The following is a 15118-nucleotide window of genomic DNA, read 5'->3' as shown; positions in this document are numbered from 1 at the left end:
CACACACAAACGCTTACAATCGTTTTGGTTGATACAACTTCATTAAATTATTTAAAAAAATAACTGAAAGAAAGATTTGAGTTTGAAATATGCCACCAAAAGCAGAAAGGAAAATATTGTTTCCATGCACGTTTAGTACTGCTCATGAATAATGAGATGAAGCTGAAACGGGAACTCGAGATGGCTATCTAAAGGAGGTGGTTGATCTGGGGTAACACAATTTAGTGCAGTATACATCATTCGCACATACTCCAAACATTGCTTCTCAGATTATTATTTTTTTCACTGCCATGTTTGCATTTGCCTCAATTACTCTCAATTTTTTTAGAAACAAATAAGTATACTCTTTCTGAAAGTACCGAGGAAGTCGTAGAAGTCAAGTATTTGAGTGCCAAATTCGAAAGAACTGGAGTGAAATGTCTTTCTTTATGGGATAGATTTGGAGTATCTAGGACATGAAGCAGTCATGTCCTCCGGCATCATGTTACTTCGAGAGGCCACATTAGATGCATTGTTGCTGGCTACAGCAACTAGAAGCTTTTCCTATTGAGACCATAATGACTCTGATTATGATTAAGTTATGTCAGAATTCAAATTGGGCGAAAGCTGTCTTCGTCGCCTGTGTTCTGCTCGTATTTCCTCTGATAGCTCTGTGATTGATTTCGAAACGGCCAGTGGCGAACTGAAGTGCATACGCTTGAAACGCTGATCTAATATCATAGCTTTTGCCAAGTATAAATGTTCTTCCAGGGGCCATAGTCGTGTAGTAACCACTTGCAACAAACTAGTCTTCACAGCGATACCTAATCATGTTGAGGGTTTTTCGTGTTCCAGTCCTTGCGCTAACAAATTAGTAATTGGTATTGCTAAACTAGCACTCATATTCAGCTGCGATGATGTTAGCATATCTGGCGCATTTCTTATACCAGATAAAATTTAGGTCACTATTATTATCTTTATTAGTCTTTTTGAGATTATTAAAATACCGAGATCACTCGAAAAATGGACGACTGCTATATACACAAATATATACAACGTAAACAAAACATAACACTCAACAGTCATAGACAATACAGATTGTTTTTTTTTCGTTCGTTCCTATCATATATGTATTACATCTGTATGGACAGTTTCTAAAGCTGTTCCGACTAAGGAAGACAGAATGGCAACTATTTCTCTATCCTCCGAGGTTCCAGCTCGGGTCTGCGTATTCTCAAGCATACGCAGTATAGATAAACTGTTTCGAGTGAGAGAAGAAATGAATATTGTCGCCACCGTAACGTAGGGACGTTTTTTCCCATACCAACTGTCTATATAGGAGTATTACATATATGATTCCTATCCTTTAAAGTTTTGGATTCCAGCAATGACATTTTTATTGATAAAAAAATATCGTTTTCGATACAATTTTAGATTCTGGAGAAATTTTGTATCGATATTTCGATACATCGGACCAATATATATTGGTCAAATTTCTCAGGTCGAGAAATTGCTTGCGACGACTGCATTTTAAGGTAAAACGATATAAAGATTGTCATAATCGTTGAGAGCATTAAGTGAAATGTGCCCATGATATTTCGATTAAAATTAAAACACAAATTCGAATTTTCATGAAATGAACACATCTCTATTATTCCGATTTGACAGCCCTGACATTTCACTGTAGTGACAAATGTAAAACCGACTACAAGAAATCACAGTATAAAATATTTTTATAATAATTTAACATTTAATCAATTTGTGATTGTGGAAGGTTATTGATTGATAATATTTATTGATATTATTTGAGAAGAAGAGGTATAAGTTTTCATTCTAAGATCAGGATTTTATCTATCTATAAAACATTATCTTAGGGGGAGGATCTTGAAAGATATTATATTTCGAAAATGCCTAAGGAACTCAAGAACTACAAAAATCTGGGTTACGATAGCAATTTTAGTTAATTGTGTCTTAATTAATTGCAGGAACCTGGATTAAACATGCCAGCAGTTCGTGGAGATGGCATGAGAGGCTTGGCTGTCTTTATATCAGATATTAGAAATTGTGAGTGAAAATAATGAAACATCTAATATATTAATTAGTATTATATTTAATTTATTATTTCATATAAATTTTGATTAACATGGGTATTTTTAGCTGTAACTGAAAGCTAACAGATGATATATTGCATTTTCTTTTAAGGTAAAAGTAAAGAAGCTGAGATAAAAAGAATCAACAAAGAACTAGCTAATATTCGTAGTAAATTCAAAGGTGATAAAACATTAGATGGATACCAAAAGAAGAAATATGTTTGCAAACTTCTATTTATCTTCTTGTTGGGGCATGACATTGATTTTGGTCATATGGAAGCTGTAAATCTACTTTCTTCAAATAAATATTCTGAAAAACAAATAGTATGTAAATTCTGTATCATTATTATTTAAAGAGCTCAAAACACTTCAAAAATCAAAAATTCATTCTTGTGGCAGTAATTGTCTATCAAATGTTTTTTTTTACATTGTTAAAGTATATTTGTTATCTAACACTTTCTTGGGTGCTTCTAACTTCATAATTTTCAACTGTTTAAAATTTGTTGACTGTTTTATTGTAATTCATTCATTTGTTAGCCACATGTATAACATAAGTGACCTTATGAGTATATTTTCAGTATAGTTTGTCTATGGAAAGCAATACTTTTATCTCAAATTCACTATTTTTTTCATATTCGATTAAAAAAATGTATTTTTCAAAAAATTTACAAATGTTTTCGTAAATTCAATAAACATCTTTCTAACTCTTGAGCTTAATAATTTCAATGATTAATCTTCTATTGTAGGGATATTTGTTTATATCAGTTCTAGTCAACACTAATAGCGAGCTCATTAAGCTTATTATCCAAAGTATTAAAAATGATCTTGCTTCAAGAAGTCCCATTCACATCAATTTGGCACTTCAATGCATTGCTAATATTGGTAGTAGAGAAATGGCTGAAGCTTTTGGAAATGAAATTCCAAAATTATTGGTATCGGGGTAAGTGTAGGTTCAACTGTTTAAATTCAATATGTTGTGTAGTGAATAGGTGTAAAAGGAAATGTGTAATAATGAATATATTTTTTCAATAATAGTTCACACTATGGCTTATTAAATCTTAAAATATTGTTAACCATCACATTCAATCTCTTCATGAACTTTATTTTATCACCAATGGTCTATCTACATTAGGGTATTTCAATTTTTTTGCAAACAAGCTTATAAAAGTTCAGTTTTGAAATAGAAATATGTAAGTTGAAATACCAGCTATTAATATTGAGTCTGTATTGTACTTTTCAGTTCCCATAAAAAGCACCAGAAATGTTTTCCACTTTTTAATATGTTTAAATAGAAATTCTTTTTCAAGACTATTGGAAGTAATAGCAAATAGGTTTATGATTTTTTGTGAAGTCATTTGAGGCCAAAGTTTCATTGCAACTGCAAATCTGATCATTTTTAACATTACATAGAAATTGAAGCTTTTATATAAAAATTCTGTTAGAAATTTTGTTCATTTTAAATCACTTTCAACTTTTTTTAGTAGAAACTAATATAGTTTTTTCTTTTTATTGTGAATGTGATCTATTCACATAGTTGTGGATAATTAAGTTATTTTGTTGGAGATAATATAAGATTTATATGTAATGGAAGATTTGTTGAAATTGGTCCAAAAACGAAGTCTAGTTTAAATTTTTAAATGATTGGGCAAGCCATAACATGAATTTTGCAATTCACCATATGTCACTAGCACTCATAATAGCACTGATATAAATTTTCAAAACTATATTTTTACTCCACTCTCACTTCTTGTTGCAACACGTCAATCGCCTGCTTACGTCAACAGCGCCGATCAAAGTCATCAGTTCTGATGTTATGGTGATCGCTTCAAGATATATGGGTCCTTAAAACTTATGATACAGGGTGACTGGGCATATTATTGTAACAATAATGTAATTTTAAGGTGCTACTTTTTATTTGATTTTTTTGTTTTTTTACATTGGCGTGGCGTCCAGACGTAAACTAACCTGAATATTGTTAAATAAAAAAGGGGCACCACTGATTTGTGAGAACTAATAATTTTTAAAATTCACGTTTAAAATGGAGTAAAATTCATCGATTTCAAAAATCAATATTCAAATTCAAACGCCGCAATTGGGTTGATTTTTATTTGGATTTTATTTTATTGTTTTGACATTTTGCTTCTGACTACAAGCATTATCAAATGAATTATAATTAAAATATATGACATAAATTGGATAAAATATGAAATAAAATTTTTGCTACGAAAATTCTTTTTAAAATGTGAAAAAATAATGCCCCACAATGTGACAGAGAAGAGTAACATTTGATATACCTAACTTACATACTTAATCATATAATCTTGAAAATTTAATTGATTAAATTGTTATAAATTCTGTTCAAGTTATTTATATTTTGTTTATCTTCAACTGATACTTTATTTTCTAAAGATCATTTCTTTGATTGTTAATTTTTGATAATGTTTATCTTTGATTAATGTTTTGGTGTTTTTTGAAATCAAATTCATGTTTTTCATGTTTATGTAATGTAGTTGATGCGTTTTTAGTATATCCATTTATCATATTTTCTAGATATTGCATAGTTATTCCTATATATTTTTTTGGACAATTTAAACACGATATAGAGTAAATAACATGAGGTACTTTTGTATTTCTAGTTTTAATTTTGTATATTATGGGCTTAGTGTATTTTTTATTTAAGACATACATACATTGATGTTGTGTTTGAATGGGATAGTTTTGTAGATAATTGATTTGCGTACGGTAAAGATAAATATTATTATGAAATTTATATGAATGTTGTTTAATATTTCTATTAATTTGGTGTGAAGGATACTGATTATTTATTAAAGTATTTTTATTACTTCAATGATATACCTCGTAGTGTATTAGAATTAAGAACAACTATCCTCTTTACTAGCAGATTTTACCCTTCAAACTATTCTTCATTCACAATTATATACAATATACAAAATAAAGGGAAAATGCTGAAGAATCTGTACCTTCTCTTGATACCAAATTTTTTAGAAACGAAGACAATAAAATTTTAATTGGCTGGTATAGGAAACCTCTGAAGGATATGTTAAATCTCTAAATTCATCCAACGTTACTACTCCCGATTTTGAAACTGTTGTCTTATACATAATAAACCATTGAAACAATCAATAATCACTGTATAAACTTATTCAAAACAACTATTTTTTAATAAAATTTTTATATCTTCTTCCAGGTGAGTCATATTGATAACCCTTTTATAAGACAAGACAAAATATATAAATGCATCTAAATGTTCTTGATTTTAGATGCATTAATATATCAAAAGGTCTAAAAAATAAGAAAGATATATATATATATATATATATATATATATATATATATATATATATATATATATATATATATATATATATATATACTACTATGGAACCAAACAAAATTTCAATATCAAAATATTTTATTACTCAACATATCAACATATTCTCCTCTTAATTATTACAGCGAACCTTCAACGTCGTAGAAAAATGTTTCTTCTCGTTGGAAGAAAATTTACGATCTTATAAACTTTTTTTCAGTTGAGGAAAGAGATAATAGTCAGACGGAGCCAAATCTGGTGAATAAGGGGAGTGTTAAATTAATTAAAACCCTAAATCACGAATTTTTTGCATGGCAACATGAGATTTGTGTGTAGGGGCATTGTCCTGCAAAAACAAAACACTTTTCTGTAGCTTTCCGCGTCTTTTCTATTTTATTTTTTTCGTAGAGTGGTCAGTAATGTCGAATAGTAATATCCAGTTATTGTTCTACCATTATCCAAAAAATCAGTCATGATTACTCCATGGCAATCCCACAAAACTGAAGCAAGAACTTTTCCAGCAGATTTTTGGACAGAAAACTTCTTAGGTTTTGGAAATCCAAAGTGTCGCCATTCCATCAATTGTTGCTTTATTTCTGGATCGTAGAAATGTACCCAATTCTCATCCGTAGTAGCAATTCGGTTTAAGAAGTCTATATCGTTTTCAAATCGAGCACAGATCGAACGCGATGCTTCTACCCTTGCACGTTTTTGGTCAACATTCAAACATTTGGGGATCCATTTTGCAGCCAATTTTCTAATGCCCAAATTGACGTGAACTATCCGTCCGTATGAAATATTCAGCACTTCAGATATCCGTTTTAGCCCAATTTGACGGTCTGATATAATCATGTCATGAACTGGATCGATATTTTCGGGGACTGACACAGAAACTGACTTTCCCGATTCGTCATCATCTTCAATGGAAAATTTACCTCCAATTTTTCACGGTCGCATACGAAGGACATTGATCATCAAGGGTATCAAGCATATCTTCGTAAAATTTCTTACCACTTAACCCACACGAGTACTGGTACTTGATGATGGCTCGATACTCCAATTTTTCGATTTTCACAATTTCGATGGACATATTTTTTCTTTTAATTTATTGCGTAACTCTGGTTTACTTTTTTAACGTCAAACTTTACACTGACACTTCTAATAAGTTATTGTTCGTTGCTATGGTAACGCAATATTTTTTTATGCATGGAACTGATCTATGCTAACTAGATATCAATACATCCGTGTGTATTTATTTATCAAAATGCTTCTTGATAACTTTTCATCAGCACAAAGTAACTATTATTTGTCATGGTTTATAATTTGTTCTGTTTGGTTGAATTACTGAAATAAGTAATCTATTAATAAAATTATGTTTGAACACATTGGACTGATGTCTAGCGGACATTTAATTAAACTTAATGTAACGGCTAGTAAGTAATATTTATACTCAATATCAGTTATTGATTTCAAGTTTTTCAGTGATACAATGGATGTTGTGAAACAAAGTGCTGCTCTTTGTTTGTTACGCTTGTTCAGAACTTCTCAAGATATTATACCTGGGGGAGAATGGACATCTCGAATAATTCATTTACTTAATGATCAACATATGGGAGTAGTAACAGCAGCAACAAGTCTAATAGATGCTCTTGTAAAGAAAAATCCTGAGGAGTATAAGGGGTGTGTTTCTCTAGCCGTTTCCAGATTAAGTCGGGTGAGTTAATGAAATGGTATTGATATTATATTGAATTTCTATGTAATATTACATTTTTCCTCTATAGATTGTTACAGCTAGTTATACAGATCTACAGGATTATACTTATTACTTTGTACCTGCTCCATGGCTCTCTGTGAAGTTATTGAGATTACTACAAAACTATACTCCTCCAGGTAAGAAAATATGCTTAACTAATATGTAGATAATACTTGATAATATTATATTAGGTTATGAACAGCAGTAATAACAAGTATGTTTTAGCGGAAGACCCTGGAGTTAGAGGCAGATTAAACGAATGTCTTGAAACAATATTGAACAAAGCTCAAGAGCCTCCAAAATCTAAGAAAGTTCAACATTCAAATGCTAAGAACGCAGTTCTATTTGAAGCTATAAGTCTGATTATTCACAATGACAGGTACATACTTTATGTTTAACAATAATTCTCTATAATATTAACATACAATATTGATGTTGTCATACTGATCACATATTTTTTTTTTTTTTAGTGAGGCAAATCTTTTAGTCAGGGCTTGTAATCAGTTGGGTCAATTTTTAAGCAACAGAGAAACTAATTTGCGATATTTAGCTCTAGAGTCAATGTGTCATTTAGCTACTTCAGAATTCTCACATGAAGCAGTGAAGAAACATCAAGAAGTTGTCATTTTGTCTATGAAGATGGAGAAAGATGTTTCAGTTCGTCAACAAGCGGTAGATTTATTATATGCTATGTGTGACAAGAGTAATGCCGAAGAAATTGTTCAAGAAATGTTGAATTATCTCGAAACTGCAGATTACTCAATTAGGGAGGAGATGGTGTTAAAAGTTGCTATCCTTGCTGAAAAATATGCAACTGATTATACTTGGTGAGTCATGTTTGAAAACATATTTCTTGTGCAGTCTTTATGATATTTTAGTATATCCTGTACTTCAAATTATGAAGAATTACCAATAAATTATTGCTTTTTGGGTCTTTTGTTGTACCATCACAAAAAATCTGTATATTTCTTTTGACAGAACATTTCTTTGTACTTTTATATATTTTTATTCTTAGGTATGTTGATGTAATTTTAAATTTAATAAGAATTGCTGGTGATTATGTATCAGAAGAAGTGTGGTACAGGGTAATCCAGATAGTTATAAATAGAGATGAGGTGCAAGGATATGCAGCAAAAACTGTTTTTGAGGTGAGAATATTTGAGCATAATTTTTAAAGTTTGATATTTTATGTATACATATATCAAACTAATGACAGTAGAATTTGTTATTATCATGTTTATCCTCTTATTACTAGTTTGTTTAGTATGGACTAAATTTTTTATATTATTATGAATCACTATTTTATTTATGATACCTTCTAGGACTTCAGTTTCTAGAAATTTGTAAATTTTTATAATACCTTTAGCTACTTTTGTATTTGTAAAACAAACTGAACGAATATGGGAGGAAATTAATCAAATTTTGATTTTTAAATGCTAGTGTAATATTGCCTATTTATATTTTATCAATAAAATTGATTAATGTGATAGTAAAATATATCTAATTATAGGCTTTACAAGCACCTGCGTGTCATGAAAACATGGTGAAAGTAGGTGGCTATATACTAGGGGAATTCGGAAATTTAATCGCAGGTGATCAAAGATCCTCTCCACTTGTACAATTTCAACTCTTGCATTCTAAATATCACCTTTGCTCCCCAATGACTCGTGCTCTCCTCCTTTCCACTTATATTAAGTTTATTAACCTCTTCCCTGAAATTCGTACTCAAGTACAAGAAGTCTTCAAACAACATAGTAATTTAAGATCAGCTGATGCAGAACTGCAACAAAGAGCATCAGAATACCTACAATTAAGCATTATAGCTAGTTCAGATGTTCTGGCTACTGTCTTGGAAGAAATGCCTGCTTTTCCAGAACGTGAGAGTTCTATCCTCGCGGTATTGAAGAAGAAAAAACCGGGTAGAGTGCCGGAAAATGAAATTAAAGATAACAAAAGTCCAACTCCAGCTACTAACCACACGGAAGTCAACAGTTCCAAGTAAGTAACTATTTTATGTTTTTATATAATTGCTTAAGTCTGTTATTAGTTTGAGTACTCTAGATTAAAAACTTGAAAAGGTATCAAAATGATTTTAATTTTTTTATTTTCCCTTATATACGGATCCCTTGAATTGAATATAGACAGCTCCAAAAGTTTTACAATTTAGTTCCAAATGCGTCACAACAACTCTTAATTAATTCATTAAAAATTTGTGTCATTATAACATTCAAATTAGTTATAAATCTATTTCCACGTTTACACAATAGATCATTTTATATAACAGTTAAAAAATGATGACTCAAGGACAAGAATAATATGTGTTATGCTAAAATTGCTTTATAATGTGACTAGTATATTTAGACATTTATATTTTATAACTGCATAGTCGCAATATTCAAAAGAAATGGACTTAACGTGATACAAAGCAATAAAAATTTGAATAAAATACGAAGAAATAAATAAAGGTTTCTTTCACCATGGCAATCCTGACAAAAACATCACTACTTGGACATGATTCACTTTATTCATTTGTATTGAAGATCACATTATATCGACAAGAATAACAGGTTCATTATATTTCAGCACAAATTCTGCAGATCTTTTAGGATTGTCGACTCCACCAATTTCAGCACCTAATCAAGGAAATACTGGTGTATTGTTAGATGTTCTAGGAGATATGTATAGTGGTGCAAAAGTAGCAAACAATAATTCCACAGTTTCATCTAATAGAAATTGGTTTGTAGATCCCAAGAAGTAAGTTTTATTTTTTGTTTAAATGTTAAAAAGTAAACATAATTTTTTTGATATTCATTGAGTAAATGATCTACCAATTCATATTATTATCAGAGTTTGGATAGATGTGCAAGCTAAGAGACTTTGATAGAGATAAAATTATTGAGTTAGCTGGTCTATCGATGAAACAAATTTTCAATAGTTTCAACAGATCTTCACATACGATATTGCCAAGTTAACAGGCGTGGGTTCAGGAAGGTCGAGGTCATAGAGCTAGGGCGCACCAGATGTCCTGAAGCGACCACGGAACAAAATAGTTGTTTGAGACTTTAGCTTTTATTAATAGATACCGGCTTAGCAACCTCAGAGAAATCACAAATCATTTTTTTGAAGAGCATGGAAGATGCTTACTATGCATATAGTTGTAAAGTACACAATTATTATGACTTTTTCGTACGTTTGGGGTTCTATTAAATATGGTAGTAGGACATAACTAGTTTTCCCTACAGCTTGGTGCTTTGTTTTAGCAGGATTGTGCTTTACATAAATTTAAGGTAAGTTGAAGTGAAATATCTCAAGAAGATATCAACCATCTTATCAAAATAAAATGAATTTAGGTGCATTAGTAGGTGCTTAAGGAATCATAGGTTTATAATATATGATCAAGCCAGCTTTCTCATTCAGTTTTCTAAGGAAACTATATTTAATTATGCATTAAGAAAGAAAGGAAAGAAGAAGCACTCAATATGTTCACCAACAATTAATAAAATTGTATGAAGATATGGGTATTCACATTATATAATTTGTGAATTTTTTTTTTATTTTATTGAATGTAATCATATTTCAAAAAAGTATTTTAAAATGTTAGATGGGAAAATATAAAACCATAACTCACTAATTACCTTATCAGTATTATTTTGTCCAGAATTTAAGGTTTAAAACGTTGAGGTGAATAATATTTATTGACGCACTAATTAAAAAATATCTACGCTCAAGTATAAATATATTCTAATTTTCTGGAATTATCATAGAAAAACATTCTCCTATCATATATTACCTATTCTAATTCAGTACAGTGCATGGTGCCTATGAAAATATCATCAAAGTGATGGTGTTGCCATTTAACAAAGTCAACAATGTCTAAAGTACTAACCGACGACTCCGAACATTTACAAAAAATAGATGACGGAACTATTAAATTTATTCCAAATTACATACTCTCCTATAGTTAAGCTTTTTATGGAAACTGCTGCTGTAATATCATCAGTTAACGTTGTCAAAATTCAGCACATTTATCTTTATTTTAGGTTTGTTTTCAAAAACAATGGTGTATTATTTGAAAATGATCTGATACAAATTGGAGTTAAAAGCGAATTCAGGCAAAATTTAGGTCGCCTTGGACTCTTCTATGGAAACAAAACTAGTGCGCCAATTCTCAATTTCAAAACTACATTGCAATGGTTAGAAGAAAACAATGCAAAATTAGCTGTACATATGAAGTCAATTGAACCAATACTTGAAGCAGGTGCTCAGATACAACAAATGATTAATGCTGAATGTATAGATGATTATACAGGTTGGTGGTTATGAATCAAGTTCTAATTAAGGATAACTTGTGGGTGGATATCTTGTACACTGTTTTGAAAATTCATCTGTAGTGAATAATGAATATGCGCACTTGTCTACAAAGCCATAGGCTTCTAATCTCATAGTTTCCTGCAGAAATGCATATTCCAAGTTGATTTTAATCTATCCCTTTTTTTTCAGATACACCTAGCATTATAGTTAGTTTTGTGTGTAACAGTGTAACCCATAAGATAAACATCAAGCTTCCCCTTACTATAAACAAATTTTTTGAACCAACAGAGATGAATGGTGAATCATTTTTTGCTAGATGGAAAAATCTTGGAAAGTAAGTATTTAAAAATTTTATTTCTAATTATTTCTATAGTTAGCGTATATTAGTAGGCCTTTTTCCATTATTATCAAAGTATTGTAATCATCTTATTTCTCTTTGAATTCATATGTCTCTGTGGGTATTGTTCAGATAGGGAACACGAAACTTCAGCATTTCTTCTATATAATTTCATATTTTTGTTTCTAAATAGTCTTCATTTTAGGTTTCTTCTGATTTAAAAATAGTTTTTTATGTATTTTTGAACACAGGTAAAAATTTGACGTTTAACGTTTCGGTCGAAACGTCAGTCAATAAAAATATTATTTGGCACTGACAATTTGCGTATTTATATTAATCAATAGATTACCTACATAATATATATCAAAATGAAATGAAAATAGCAATATGTTTTATTAAGAGAAATTAATTTTTCTGTAGTTTTTGCATCTCAAAACGTAAATTTTAATACAATTAAGAACAATTTGATAGATGGCTGCTACATATTGTTGAGATGTGAAAACTAAGGAAAATATTTTCAAGAAATTACAATTTTCAAAAAAAAGTTTGTAAAAACTAAAAAACAAACAAAAATAATTAAATAAAGATAAAACAAATGAAATAAAATTTTTCCAGATTTTTTTCTGATTTTATTTTGATATTAATTTTTTAGGTGATCTATTGAAAATCAAAAATATAAAAAAAACTAATTTTAAATGAGAAGAAACCTAAAATCTAGACGATTTAGAAACATATCAAACAAACATATCAAAAGATCTAAGAAATAATAAATTAAAGAAATGTATAATTTTATATTGATTCTAATAGATAATAGTTAAAAAAACAAGTAATTTTTTTATACTTTTTCTGCTTTTTTTGTTTGCTTGACATATATATATATATATATATATATATATATATATATATATATATATATATATATATATATATATATATACATACATACATACATTCACTGCCCCTAATATTTATAAATTTATTGATAAGGCATCGAATATTGGTCATCCTATATGACATTGGCTCTTGGGAACATTTCAAGAATTGAGCTTACTTTATTGATGTCTGTAATAAAACATTAACCAAAAAGTTTGCTAATAGGAATGACAATAAACTATTGATTGAAAAAGTTTGAGTAATAAAATGTTCAAACATCTGCCCAAAACTTTAGAAAAATGACTTATAGTAATTTAAATTGAATTTATAAAGTACGTTTCTTAACTACCAAAACAATTTGTATTTTCTGTTAAAATATTTAATTTTTTAATACAATAGGTAGAAGGCAATTGGACTGAATTGTTATTCTAATAAAGTATTAATAATGATGTTATGAATAATATATAAAATCATACAATGCGTTCAATTTTTAAGCACAAATCAAACAAGGTCTCAAAGAATATTTAAAGCGAACTCGCCTATGGACCTCCAAGCTGCTAGAACAAAGATTATTGGTTTTGGTATGCAACTGCTTGATGGAATTGATCCCAACCCAGACAACTTTGTTTGTGCTGGAATTATACACATGAGATCACAGCAAGTTGGTTGTCTTCTACGTTTAGAACCAAATAAGAATGCTCAGGTAGGTGTTTTTGAATTAATAAATTAAATTAATAATACAAAAAGTTATGAAATGAACTTCACATTTAACAATAATTAAAATATTGTGACAAGTTTATGAAGGAGCTCAAAAGATAGTTAACATTATGAATTTTTGGATTATTTAATTAGAATCGCTAACCCCGCTAAGCATTAGAAATCATACTTGTCAATGATGCGAAAAAATCTATTGTAAGTGTTTTTCAATTTTGCAATAATGGATTTTGAATTCTAAATATTTTCTGTTTTGTTGTTTCTGGCCTGTGTAATTTGTGGGGATGATGGTCCAACTGTCTTGAGGTGTATTATTCAGTTGTAAGTAAAGAGAGAACATCTTTCATCAATTTGAAAGGTTATTCTACTAAGTTGACTCTATATTGTGATGAAGAATATGATTATTCTATCAGGTTCAATGGTATATTCAAATCCTACTCACTTACTATCTTTTGATTTTGAAAGGTACACTGTTCTGCGCATAAATCAATTGAACAATTATGGAGTTATGGATAGCTCATTGCTTCAGGTAACAATAACATTTTGCGTCAAAATGATATAATATGAACGTTATTTGAAGACTGTTCACTGTTGAAAACAATCATTTGTTAGTTCAAGTACTTTATTTCTGTGCAGGTAGACTTACACATGTAATAACATTGCGAGTCCTATGTGATGTATTCCAAGAGCCGGGTCTTGATGGAATTATAGATAATCGACATCTATCATAACTTGCCCTGTTATTTTTCTAATTATTTTTTAAAAATTGGAATAATTTTATTAGTCTTATCAACATGTTATTTTGTTTCAGATGTACAGGTTAACTGTCCGATCAAGTAAAGAGACTGTTTCCATTGAATTGTGTGACCTTCTAGCTGACCAATTTTAAATAAAATACAACGCAGTTAAATTGTTTGTAGTTTTTCAAGTTGTAAATGTTCCTAAGTTATTTTGACAATGTACTCCTTTTTATTATAATTTAGAAGCTTTTTATTTTAATATATGTAAATTTTAGTTGAAAGATGTAAAATGTCGTTTGTTCAGGTGTAAATATCTTGGTTCAGTTCTTTACTCTATATTTGTACATATACATTAATAGAATATATCCTATACACATCATAATTTTTCACTGATACCTTCTGTTCTGTGGCACCTCTGTTACCATTATAATTGGGGTTTGAAGAAAAAGTACCTATGTCTAAAATTATATCTAGATAGACTCACTGTTGTTTCTGAATTTACAGTAGATCAGTGGATAATGTTCCTAAGTAACAGACAATCCATGTATTTCGATTGAAGCAAATTAAGACATTATTTTGCACATGATTGCCCAATAAAAATTGCAGGTAATCAAGGGCGTCGCCAGACAATGTACCAAGGGGCAATCTAATGAGGAATGAGAAAAGTAGGAATTGTAGATGAAGTCGAGAGCATAACAAAGCTTTTTATTTGTGGTACGAGCCTTACATATACGGCAATTGTTACAATGGTAGAGAGTTTAATGTGTAAAGCTACACGAGCTCTTGATTATATACAATATATAAAAGTTTTTACATTTATTAGGAAAAATTTACCAAAACTCAACATTTTTGGTAAATTACAAAATTGAGCGATAGCTTCATAAGTTTCTGTGAGATTTTTGACAGACATTTGCACTTGCGCAAAGATGTGATAATGGAGTAGATTATAATATTTTTTCAGGTATACCTCGATTAAATAGGCACAATCTA

General features: G+C 29.8%; 1 protein-coding gene across 1 annotated transcript; it reads left to right on the top strand.

Annotated features, from left to right (window-relative positions):
- Nucleotides 1–1536: 1536 nt before the first annotated feature.
- LOC130893844 (AP-2 complex subunit alpha) lies at nucleotides 1537–14510 on the top strand. Its single transcript, XM_057800267.1, has 15 exons — nucleotides 1537–1797; nucleotides 1965–2043; nucleotides 2182–2393; nucleotides 2816–3009; nucleotides 6883–7114; nucleotides 7182–7290; nucleotides 7379–7532; nucleotides 7624–7980; nucleotides 8169–8301; nucleotides 8664–9151; nucleotides 9737–9907; nucleotides 11194–11462; nucleotides 11654–11798; nucleotides 13170–13377; nucleotides 14200–14510. The coding sequence occupies exons 2-15, from the start codon at nucleotides 1980–1982 to the stop codon at nucleotides 14275–14277; spliced, it is 2814 nt and encodes a 937-aa protein (XP_057656250.1). The 5' UTR covers nucleotides 1537–1797; nucleotides 1965–1979; the 3' UTR covers nucleotides 14278–14510.
- Nucleotides 14511–15118: the final 608 nt, after the last annotated feature.

This window comes from Diorhabda carinulata, chromosome 1, assembly GCF_026250575.1.
Source record: "Diorhabda carinulata isolate Delta chromosome 1, icDioCari1.1, whole genome shotgun sequence".
Classification (NCBI taxonomy): Eukaryota; Metazoa; Arthropoda; class Insecta; order Coleoptera; family Chrysomelidae; genus Diorhabda; species Diorhabda carinulata.
This window is presented reverse-complemented; position numbering and strand designations above follow the sequence as displayed.

Bases quoted from the DNA above. Each gene is read 5' to 3' on its own strand.
- LOC130893844 (XM_057800267.1), top strand. From the start codon at position 1,980: ATGCCAGCAGTTCGTGGAGATGGCATGAGAGGCTTGGCTGTCTTTATA. The intron at 3,010-6,882 runs GTAAGTGTAGGT...CAAGTTTTTCAG, and splicing joins CCAAAATTATTGGTATCGGG to TGATACAATGGATGTTGTGA. The intron at 7,981-8,168 runs GTGAGTCATGTT...TTTTATTCTTAG, and splicing joins TATGCAACTGATTATACTTG to GTATGTTGATGTAATTTTAA.